General features: G+C 44.5%; 1 protein-coding gene across 1 annotated transcript; it reads right to left on the bottom strand.

Annotated features, from left to right (window-relative positions):
• Positions 1-661: 661 nt before the first annotated feature.
• atic (5-aminoimidazole-4-carboxamide ribonucleotide formyltransferase/IMP cyclohydrolase) lies at positions 662-6,898 on the bottom strand. The gene is made up of 14 exons (XM_042319449.1): positions 6,747-6,898; positions 6,248-6,374; positions 5,822-5,965; positions 4,976-5,064; positions 4,364-4,515; positions 3,131-3,287; positions 2,831-2,956; positions 2,548-2,741; positions 2,385-2,474; positions 2,133-2,258; positions 1,952-2,044; positions 1,586-1,768; positions 1,258-1,413; positions 662-1,100 (listed from the first exon to the last, which is right to left on the bottom strand). The coding sequence occupies exons 1-14, from the start codon at positions 6,763-6,765 to the stop codon at positions 981-983; spliced, it is 1,776 nt and encodes a 591-aa protein (XP_042175383.1). The 5' UTR covers positions 6,766-6,898; the 3' UTR covers positions 662-980.
• Positions 6,899-11,892: the final 4,994 nt, after the last annotated feature.

The raw sequence follows: 11,892 nt of genomic DNA, 5'->3' as shown, positions 1-11,892 counted from the left end.
CGGCTGGGGATGCCGTCTGGGCCTGGGTATTGTGTGTAGGCCAGTGACAAAAAAAAACACGTCAATTTAATCCATTTTAAATTCAGGCTGTAACAAGATGTGGGAAGGTACAGGGGTGTGAATACTTTCTGAAGGCATTGTATGTCAACCATCTGCAGTGGAAGGTGTTCTCTACGACCCCCACAAGTGTCACAGGACTCGTCTAAAGGTAACCCATACAAATTAATTAAAGTATGGAGGTAGTTTAAAAAAGGTGTTAATCTCCCAAAACATATTTTCTGCACTTAAACCACTTCAAACCTAGTTTACCTTTTTCTATTATGCGTGGGAATACTTGGAAACGTTTCTTAGATTAAAATCACTTGGAGCAGATTCTGGTGTTTTTACGGTCTTCTGGCCAACAATGAAAACGGTCTAAGACTGTCTAAGCCATTTATGTGTTACTCAATGTGTTTCTATGAGCTATAATAGTAAGGGGCAATTTCAAAACGTTCAATATTTTTGATACCTAGAAGCATCCTAAAATTCAAATAGCTAAATGGTCCATGGTATGACCATCATAAAACAATTCCATGTTAGTGTAGTAGTCAGTCCCCGACTTTCAGCTTAATATTGCTATAATGTAAAATATTGTTTGCATATACACACACACTCCACAGGATTTCTCAAGAAACAGTTTATTTCATGGTAAAACGTGACCTTCCAGACAGTAACGTTGTAACTTAGATACAAATATGAAAGCAAGCTCGGAATGTAACGGAATCTGAATGATCCTCAGCATGACTCGTGCTGTTTGTGCATGATAACCGTAGGACAGGAATGTCTCAGTGTAAATAATACTATGTTAGTACCTTTGTTGATCACTATTCTAGAGCAGTTAGTGGACCTCCAACATGTAGACACACATGGCTACATGTTACTCAGGGCCATAATGGTGTGTGGTGTGTCAGGCAGCGTTGTATGACAGCCACTCCAGGTATTCAGTGGTGGAAGAGTCTCAGGTTGGTGTGCACCAGGGTGATGCCCTGCTCATTACAGGCATTGATCACCACCTCGTCAGCTGTGGACCCAGCCGGGGCAGCAATGTACTCCACACCACTCTACAGAGAGACAGACACCTCAGAATAATCAGTCCATGTGGGCGTCAAACAGAAAAGACCTTGGAAGGTACTAGAAGGCTAGAGACCAACTAAAGAACCAAAAGCAGAAAGTCTGCCATCTTAGACTAGTGAAAAGTTATAATTCAGCCGTGTTTACCTGTTTGGCACGGTCCACGTTGTCTCTGAAGGGGAAGAAGGCATCAGAGCTGAGGGCTACAGCCTGTAGAGAGCTCAGCCAGTTCCTCTTCTCAGTCTCATCCAGAGGCTCTGGGACCTCCTCATACATGGCCTTCCATACTGCCAGGTCTGGACCCTGAACACAGAAGAGTTAGAGAGCAGGACAGACTCATCTGGAATTTGATTTTTTTTTTTAAATAGACAGACACCTACAGTAGGAACCTACACAAAACATACAGAACTGTACATCCGACAACCATTTCAGATGCGTAGAGTGCATGTCCCTAATTGACCTCTGACCCCCTAACCTCTCCAATGGTTCCGCTGACGTACTGATCGATGGCATTGGCCATCTCCGCCCGCTTCACTCCACTCCTGAACCTCATGCCCAACACCCGCGGGTGGTGCCTCAGCCACCAGTTATCAGCCTTGTCCCCTGCCAGCCGCGTGCAGTGGATACGAGACTGCTGACCCGCACCGATCCCAATCACCTGGTACACAGGGAGAGGAGACGGAGTGTGACCCAGAAATGCCACAGTACATAGTGTTGAATGTTTCAAAATTCCTTCGGAAAAAAGTAAACAAGGATGTAGGTGACAACAAGGGGAAACTCTGTGCCCAAACACTATTTCAACAGGAACCTCCCATGTCTCCTCCCTCTCCAGGTTGGTTACCTGTCCATCCTTGGCGTAACAGACAGAGTTGGACTGGGTGTACTTCACTGTGATGCTGGCCACGATCAGGTCGCGCAGCGCCTCCACCGACAGCTTAAACAGGAGACAGACAAGAGGGCAAAACAGGTCATCATCAGTGAGCATCTCACAAACTATCAAGACACGCACAAACCAGACTCACCGCGCCCTTGGAGACGACGTTGCTGAAGAGATCCTTGTCAATGACAGCTCCATTTCTCTTCTGTTTGAGGTGGAGGCCAAAGAGAACTCTGACCTCTGGCTCATCTGGCTCATAGGCTGGGTCCATCTGACAGATTTAGACATGCAGCACCCCCAACCGGTGAGAAGATTCAAATAAACTTCAAACTTCTTTTTTCTAGGAAAGGCTGCAACATAGGATGACCACCAACTGCTTTTCCATGTCCAACCATACCTGGAGAACACAGTAGTTTCCATTCTTCTTCTTGGACAGAATCCTGAGGGCCTCCTCTTCGTAACCAGGGGCAATGATGCCATCAGAGACCTGAGAATGATAGACAGGGGTTGGAAATGCAGGAAACACACAGGACAGACACACGACACCTGGGAAGCCCTACCTCTCTGGATATGATCTTGGCAGTGGGGACGTCACACACGTCAGACAGAGCGATGAAGTCGCCGAAGGAGGACATCCTGTCTGACCCTCTAGCCCGGGCGTAGGCTGTAGCCAGTGGGGTCAGGTTCTTCAGCATGTCATTCACCATACACACCTTGGCCTCCTCATCACTCAGAGGAACACCCACCGCAGCCCCTAGAGAGAGAGAAGACAGCCTAGGTCAATGTTACTGGGTATCCTTGCAATCTTGTTGGCATATGCATTGGAAGCTCTGCGTGTCTGACCTGCAGGGCTGACGTGTTTGAAAGAGGTGGCAGAGGGCATGCCCAGGGCACTCTTCAGCTCTCGGACCAGCTGCCAGGCGTTCAGGGCATCACAAAGGTTAATGAACCCAGGAGAACCATTTACCACTGACAGAGGCAGGAATGGAATGGAGAGAAGGGAGGGTCAATACAGTTAGTCTACCTAGACAGGACAAAGTCCCCCTGGACGGTTTCAGTTGAACATATGACACCAATTAAAATGAGGGTTGACAATGTTACTACTGGCTACACAATGAGGGGGGGGTGGGGTGTGAAGCCTACCTGTGAGGGGGAGGGTGGGACGCAGGGTGTAGAGCTGGGCGGGGGCTTGGTGGGGGTTCATGCCGTAGCGCAGGGGCAGCTGGGATACCCCACGGCTGTACTGGCCCCGGAAGTAGTCCGCGATGGCCTCATCATACTGAGCCGTGTGAGTAAAGGCCTGGGAGAGAGAATGAGGACAACTAGATAGCATAGACACCAGGATCATGTTCATTAGACAACATATGGAAGAAAGGGAACTGAAACAGGAAGGGAAAACCTTGATGTCCAATAGGAAATGCACATCTGTTTACCGCTGCAAAATGTTTTTCTACGGTGTTCCCTAATGAACATAGCCCAGGGTAAACAACTGAACCAGACAGCGTTGTAACCTATTCCATGATCAAAGCCAACATGGGCTTCTATAGTTTTATCTGGAGGCAGCTTTAATACAAACTATCACTAAGATTTGTAATGCCTTCACAAGAGACACCATGTGCTAAATGTATCCATTCTACTCCATGTAGTCTCAAGACTCAATGTCAAATGCACAAGTACAGTGAAATGATTTTTTGCAAGCTAACCAACAATGCAGTAATCAATAACAATGTAATATTAAAACAACAAGGTAGAACAAAAACAATCAAGTGAGCAAACTATGTAAAGGGCAGTTCCAGTAGCATATTTACAATGTCCAGGGATACTGGATCAATAGAATACTGTGGGCTGATCTGAACAACATGGCCCCAAGTACAAGAGAGGGCAACATGGGAGGTAGTGGACTCTGAACTTTACCTCGCATTAACCAACAAACAATCAATTAAACAAAAACCCAATGACCCGATTGCAATTGTGCTTTTTGACTATATAGACGCCATGGTATCTGGTCTACAATTGTACAAATTGATCCTTTTAACAGAGGGTCAATAATCTGTCAAAGACACAGTATGAGGCCTTCCCCAGTTGTCCTGAGATGTCCGATTTGCTACTACTGAAGAGTCTCTTAAGACTTCAGTTGTGTCTATGTCCAGTTTGGTTCCTGATAGCATCATTTCTCTATCACTCAACATTCTCTCTGTTCACAGTTGAGGTTGACAGACATGTCTCAACAGGAAGGCAGAAGGAGAGCACATGGAAGTTACACTAGATCTCACCATTCCCAACTTGTCCAGAAAGTAGATTGATATACACGAGACAAAAAGGACCATGTAAAAAAAAGTCCACTTTCAACCCGTGCTTTCAAGTTGCCCTAGTTACCTTCAGGGCCAGAGTCTTGCGGGTGTCCAGGGTCGTGTCTTTACCCTCGGAACCCTCCATCTCCACAGCGACCAGCTGGTAGTCGGCAGGGTCGCACACAATGGTTACGCGGGCGTGGTTCTTGGCCGCTGCTCGGAGCAGGGTTACCCCACCTGAGGACACAGCCAGGGTCAAACAGGGTAATCATGGCAACCTAGGGCATTTCAGGTTATAGAACAGACTTCAGAAAGTAAAATGTAGAGCTGGCCTTAAAAGGTGCAATATGAATGAATTGCGCCACCATTTCCTGGTTGCTAAAATTCTATTTGTTTGCCTAAATTCAGTTTATGTGCCAAAAGAAGCAAGTATATGGTAGAGAATCATTGTACCATCTAAACCGCTGTGAATTATTTTCCATAACCCCAAATATTGTATTTTCAGCTGGTGTACAAAACTGAAAGTAAAAGCAGCAAAAACTAAACTTCACAGAAAGCATAGAAATAGTGCACATAGAACAGATCTACCGCTTCTTATACTTGCTTTCAATGAGAACAATTCTATGTGAATTTGGTCAGGTCTGACAAAATAAATAAATAAATAAATAAAAGTTTTCAACTTTAACATTCCACTCACCAATATCAATCTGTTCCACTGCATCTTCCACGGTCACATTAGTGTTGGAGATAGTCTTCACAAACGGGTAAAGGTTACACACCACCACCCTGGTCAAAGACCGGCAAAGGGAAGCAATACAAGTCAAGAAATGCAATGCATTTCACTATGTTTTTCTAACCATCTAGGCAATTTGAAATAATGAGTAGCGTGGCTGTTCAATCCCCCACATTGCGTGTGCCCTAGATGACTCAATATCTTAAAAAGAAAAAAAGGGTGAAGTTTTGACTTTTGTAAATGGGAACATGTGTCAATTAAGCAGGTCACATTTTGCAGCCTTGAACCCAAATTGTTAAACATACATGCCCATAGGCTCCAAAGAGAATTCATGGTTTATTTCAGAGGCTGTATGCATTGCACACTTTCTCCTCAAAGCCAATCACATTCCATGAATGTCAAATAGGCAGCTTAAACAGCCAATCAGACTCCCAGGGCAAAAAAAAAAAATGTAAAGTGTGTAACACGATCAGGTGTGTGCAGATGCAGCAGCATTTGAGTCAGCCGGTTATTAGATTAGCAACGCATACTTCGAAGTTTCCCCACTTTACAACCGTACTGCCCTGCATTAGGGCCAAATCTAATACAGTCTTGTGCCCGATCACATGCATGGTGTTTTAGGTCTGCTCATTCACAAAAAGGCTGTTCAAAGACCCCCAAAAACCACATTAAAGCAGTAGTGGCTCTGGAAAAAAAAGTATAGAAAAGTTGACTGAGATGGACAAGTCCTACTCTTAACTATTGAGGAAAACAGATCTGAGCTTAGATCAATGTCTAGAGCCAAATTAAACCCACTTCCCTGTCTCTTACCTAACCAGACTGTAGCCCAGTTTCTCCATGTCAGCCTTGTCCGAAGGGGTGTGCCGGGCCAGGATGCCCCCGTGTACAGCAGGATGCAGGGTCTTCACCCTTCCACCAAGCATCTCTGGATGGCCAGTCAGCTCAGACACATCCCTGGAACAAAAGGGAGATGGATGTTAGGTGATTCAGTGGCACACATTCTCAATTGCATTTAGAGGCTGGGAATGCAGCTCATCTGAAAGGTGGTCAATGACTGCAGAATACTAGATAGACCTACTCTTTGAAGTTCCAAACAGTAAGGCGACTTAAAGGAATACATTGTTATCAGCATAACATTGAATCGTTTGAGTATTAGCGCAAGAGAACGTTGGTGGCTTAACACTATCAACAAGGATAGATGAGATATTGGAAATGTATGCAAACGGTTACACCTACCGAACAGCCAGTCCTGCATCGCGCAGGGTTTTGGCGGTGCCACCTGATGCGACGAGTGACAGTCCCACGTTCACCAGCCTTTTGGCAAAGTCCAGAAGTCCAGACTTGTCGGACACACTCAACAGTGCTGTGTGTGTAGAATTAAGAGACAAAACGGTGACAAAGTTATAGATTGATTGAATGGCACCACTTTGAAACGAAGCTTGCTTTTCAAATATCGGTAAATATGTTGACTCCACTGAGACGTCATCGATAGGTTATTGCCCCTTTGTAGCCACCCGTTGCTAACTAAAATGGAAGCATGTTTTTCGTGGCATGCTAGTTGTAGCTAGCCTACCTAGCACGACGCAAGAAACAATTGAATTGGATATTGACCACGCAGCATAAACACTACGCTCAAACGTATGCTTCAACATAGACTACTCAGTCTCTAAACTACATTAGCTAAAGCTAGCTAAAATATATATATTTTTAATTTAAAAAGAAGAAGAAGGTTTACCCAGTTCTGAGCAGGCCATGGTTTTGGGTAACGTTCTCTGTCTAGGAATGGGAGACTAGAAGCATGTGTATAGTTGTTTCAATTTATGGCATGATGGGAACTTTGTGATTTGACAGGACCGCCCCTTTGACCGGTTTTGACTAAACGGGATACAGCTTTTGTCAGATGTGACTTTTCGTTGCAGTCTAGGAGAATTTACGCAGCAGGTTAGGAGAATTAACGTGCAGGTTAGAATTAGATTACGGTTCGAAAATATAGTTAGGGTTTGCTAGCCATGACCAATTTGTACCCTTCAAACAACCTCTTCGTTGCCTTCTGCGCAGTAAAATTCAAATTCGCTGACTTCTATCCTGAGTCCCAGTAAAAAACACGTTTTGTAATTTATATATATATATATTTAAACATCAGATAACGGTTTGAGGTGCACAAAAACATGTTACAAAGGAAAAAATGTGAACACATATATTGTTTTTTGGACTGTATCTGGACTGTAGTGGCCATTAAAACTCGGTTGACAGGAAATATATAAAAAGTTAACATTACAGTAAACATAACCGATTACAAGTAATTAACCAGCTTTTATTTAGCTCTTATTTCATGTATTTATTACACTGCTCTGAAAACTCACCAAACTAAAAATTGACCGATAAGAAACAATTTGAATATCAAACTGTCAAAAATGATCATTACACAATTACACCATAACATGTGCTAATTGGGATGGTGGCTATTTTGATTATCAAGGTGACACCCCCCACACATGATATCATTGAAAAGCCCAGAATGTCTTCTCATATGTACTCCGTGACCTAACCCAGTGGCATGTATGGCATTAGAGAGATTTAGGCTATTTAAAATGATAACAATGTGAGATTTTAGACTCTCGCTCCGCCACTGGAGGGGTACTGACATACACCAAGCCACTGGAGGGGTACTGACATACACCAAGCCACTGGAGGGGTACTGACATACACCAAGCCACTGGAGGTGTACTGATATACACCAAGCCACTGGAGGGGTACTGACATACACCAAGCCACTGGAGGGGTACTGACATACACCAAGCCACTGGAGGGGTACTGACATACCAAGCCACTGGAGGGGTACTGATACACACCAAGCCACTGGAGGGGTACTGATACACACCAAGCCACTGGAGGGGTACTGATACACACCAAGCCACTGGAGGGGTACTGATACACACCAAGCCACTGGAGGGGTACTGACATACACCAAGCCACTGGAGGGGTACTGATACACACCAAGCCACTGGAGGGGTACTGATACACACCAAGCCACTGGAGGGGTACTGACATACACCAAGCCACTGGAGGGGTACTGATACACACCAAGCCACTGGAGGGGTACTGACATACACCAAGCCACTGGAGGGGTACTGACATACACCAAGCCACTGGAGGGGTACTGATACACACCAAGCCACTGGAGGGGTACTGATACACACCAAGCCACTGGAGGGGTACTGATACACACCAAGCCACTGGAGGGGTACTGATACACACCAAGCCACTGGAGGGGTACTGACATACACCAAGCCACTGGAGGGGTACTGATACACACCAAGCCACTGGAGGGGTACTGATACACACCAAGCCACTGGAGGGGTACTGATACACACCAAGCCACTGGAGGGGTATTGATACACACCAAGCCACTGGAGGGGTACTGATACACACCAAGCCACTGGAGGGGTATTGAATAATGGAGCCTTAGTAGGCCTATAGCATGGTTATGTTTTGAGATATTAATAGGATCCCAGCCTATCTAAGCTGTTTGTTCTGTATATATACACGACTATGTTTTTTCCCTCTAAATTTGGTTTTTCAAAAGGTGGGCAGGTTCCCAGGTCTGTGTCCATGACAGTGAGTCTCCTGTCTGTCTGTCTGTCTGTCTGTCTGTCTGTCTGTCTGTCTGTCTGTCTGTCTGTCTGTCTGTCTGTCTGTCTGTCTGTCTGTCTGTCTGTCTGTCTGTCTGTCTGTCTGTCTGTCTGTCTGTCTGTCTGTCTGTCTGTCTGTCTGTCTGTCTGTCTGTCTGTCTGTCTGTCTGTCTGTCTGTCTGTCTGTCTGTCTTGAGAATGACATTGGGACAAGCACAATTACCAAAGCTTTGTTGTGTCACGATCATTGCTTTTCTGAGCACCTGTAACATAGATTTCCTGCAACAATAAAAGCCTCTCATGATTACATTCCCCATTGTTCCGACGGAGGGCCAACCCTTTTCAATAAACTTTATTACCCAAAACTTGGCCTTTTTCATGCATTTGAACAGCGGTTAAATTCTGACAGATGTGAATTTACAGCCCCTGTCCCTCATTCCCTTACCTAGCTACCCATTAGCTTAAGTAACACGACAGGGCCAAGGGAAACCTAAACCAATATGGGTGATTACTTTAAAAGATCAGACAATCTGTTCATATTTCCGTAATGAGGCCGACATTTTGCTGATTGATTAAACTACAGGATGTAAATATTTTACAGGGTCTTGCCGCTTAAGTTATTGATCCTGATTTACCATCTGACAAAGTGAAAGAAAACTGCATTTATTTATTTAACTATGAAAATGGCCTTTCTGGTAACCATTTTCCCTATTGGAGGACTCGTGCGGGTTGCACTGATGTCTTGGCGAGTCGCTTGAGTGATTGTGACACTGTAATAGACAGGACAAAATGTTATACATATACATAAACACACACTCTCACTCACACGCATATACATTCACACTCATACACACACTCACACACACACACACACACACACACACACACACACACACACACACACACACACACACACACACACACACACACACACACACACACACACACACACACACACACACACACACACACACACACACACACACACACACACACACACACACTCACACACACACACACACACACACACACACACACACACACACACACACACACACACACACAAATACAGACACACACATACAGACATACACACACATACATGGATGAACACACAGACATGCATATACACACACACACACACACACACATACATACATACACACACAAACACACACACAATGAGGCGATTACATTATTGGTATAGAAAAAGCATAGGGGCCGTCAGCAATTCTGTCAGACCAGGCTGTTGAGAAATCACTATTGACAGCGTTATCACCAGTGGATGGAATTTACACCAATCATTGTTTAGCCGTATGACAGGTGAGTTCAGATTAAATTAGAATTGAGAAACTGAATCAATGATCTCTATATTTTGCTCAGACTGCTTATCAATGTACTATGATTTTAGTTGTGTTTGTCAGGCGGCCCTGTATCATAAAACAGGCCGAATGGCATTAGTCACACATCTAAATAAACTCTTATTGATTGATATGATTTTTCATCAGCCAAATTAAATGCTGCATTGAGGGAGACATAGTGGTTAGGTCTGAGACATAGTGGTTAGGTCTGAGACATAGTGGTTAGGTATGAGACATAGTGGTTAGGTCTGAGACATAGTGGTTAGGTCTGAGACATAGTGGTTAGGTCTGAGACATAGTGGTTAGGTCTGAGACATAGTGGTTAGGTATGAGACATAGTGGTTAGGTATGAGACATAGTGGTTAGGTCTGAGACATAGTGGTTAGGTCTGAGACATAGTGGTTAGGTCTGAGACATAGTGGTTAGGTCTGAGACATAGTGGTTAGGTCTGAGACATAGTGGTTAGGTCTGAGACATAGTGGTTAGGTCTGAGACATAGTGGTTAGGTCTGAGACATAGTGGTTGGTTAGGTCTGAGACATAGTGGTTAGGTCTGAGACATAGTGGTTAGGTTTGAGACATAGTGGTTAGGTCTGAGACATAGTGGTTAGGTATGAGACATAGTGGTTAGGTCTGAGACATAGTGGTTAGGTCTGAGACATAGTGGTTATGTATGAGACATAGTGGTTAGGTCTGAGACATAGTGCTTTAAGGCCTATAAGCACTGTTTACTCTACAGTGAACTGCTTTTGAGGCCCGGATTGTGAGCCACAAGGAGTAGGATGGGGTCACTAGACACTAAATCCTATCCACCACACTGTCAAACACATTCAAAATCTTAGACACTAAATCCAATCCACCACACTGTCAAACACATTCAAAACCTTGGACACTAAATCCAATCCACTACACTGTCAAACACATTCAAAACCTTGGACACTAAATCCAATCCACTACACTGTTAAACACATTCAAAACCTTGGACACTAAATCCAATCCACTACACTGTTAAACACATTCAAAACCTTGGACACTAAATCCAATCCACCACACTGTCAAACACATTCAAAACCTTGGACACTAAATCCAATCCACTACACTGTCAAACACATTCAAAACCTTGGACACTAAATCCAATCCACTACACTGTTAAACACATTCAAAACCTTGGACACTAAATCCAATCCACTACACTGTTAAACACATTCAAAACCTTGGACACTAAATCCAATCCACTACACTGTCAAACACATTCAATAACTCCAATCATTGTCTTCCACCTTGTTCCATAACTATCTATTACTGCATTTGTCCGGCTCTCAGTTTCTGAGCACCCAGCCGTCTCCAAACAGAAAATAACCCTTAAACGTATCTAGGACTAGTGCCCCTTTACTCCATACTGCCCTCCACCACCACCAAAATTAAAACTAAACTGACTCCAGACCTGTAGCTGTGCACAAAGGCCCCTTTCTGTCTCAAGTTCATGTAGCAGAACCATCCCGGCTTTGTTTCAAGAGACAGGCCAGCGTCTTGCCCGGCCAGTTAAAAATGCATTTAATCACTATATAAGCATGATGTTGTGGGCCGGGGCCTGCGGGCCGGCTGGGTGGGAGGAGACGAGTTATGCCGCGTGTGTCCTCTAGTCCGGTTTTTAATCACCGCCCGTACTTTGGACGGCCAATAAAAACGTCCCGTTTCGGTCAGACACACATCATCTTCTGTTTCTTCTTGCAAATTAAAATGTAGCCTGGGTGACATCACCATCAGGCACTGATTACTTTGTGTGCGCACCAAATGGCACCCTATTCCCTAAATAGTGCACTACCAGATCCCTAAAAAGTAGTGCACTATATAGGTAATAGGGAGCCACTTGGAACATAAGCCTTTAC

The sequence above is a fragment of the Oncorhynchus tshawytscha genome, unplaced genomic scaffold, assembly GCF_018296145.1.
Source record: "Oncorhynchus tshawytscha isolate Ot180627B unplaced genomic scaffold, Otsh_v2.0 Un_scaffold_4246_pilon_pilon, whole genome shotgun sequence".
Taxonomy (NCBI): Eukaryota; Metazoa; Chordata; class Actinopteri; order Salmoniformes; family Salmonidae; genus Oncorhynchus; species Oncorhynchus tshawytscha.
The sequence above is the reverse complement of the archived record's forward strand: the minus strand, read 5'-3'. Positions and strand labels throughout refer to the sequence as shown.

What these genes read in the sequence shown, in the direction of transcription:
- atic (XM_042319449.1), bottom strand. An exon ending in ACGTCGTCTCCAAGGGCGCG is followed by an intron (nt 2,045 to 2,132) that starts GTGAGTCTGGTT and finishes CTCCTGTTTAAG; the next exon opens with CTGTCGGTGGAGGCGCTGCG. An exon ending in GTTACGCCAAGGATGGACAG is followed by an intron (nt 1,769 to 1,951) that starts GTAACCAACCTG and finishes CCTGTGTACCAG; the next exon opens with GTGATTGGGATCGGTGCGGG.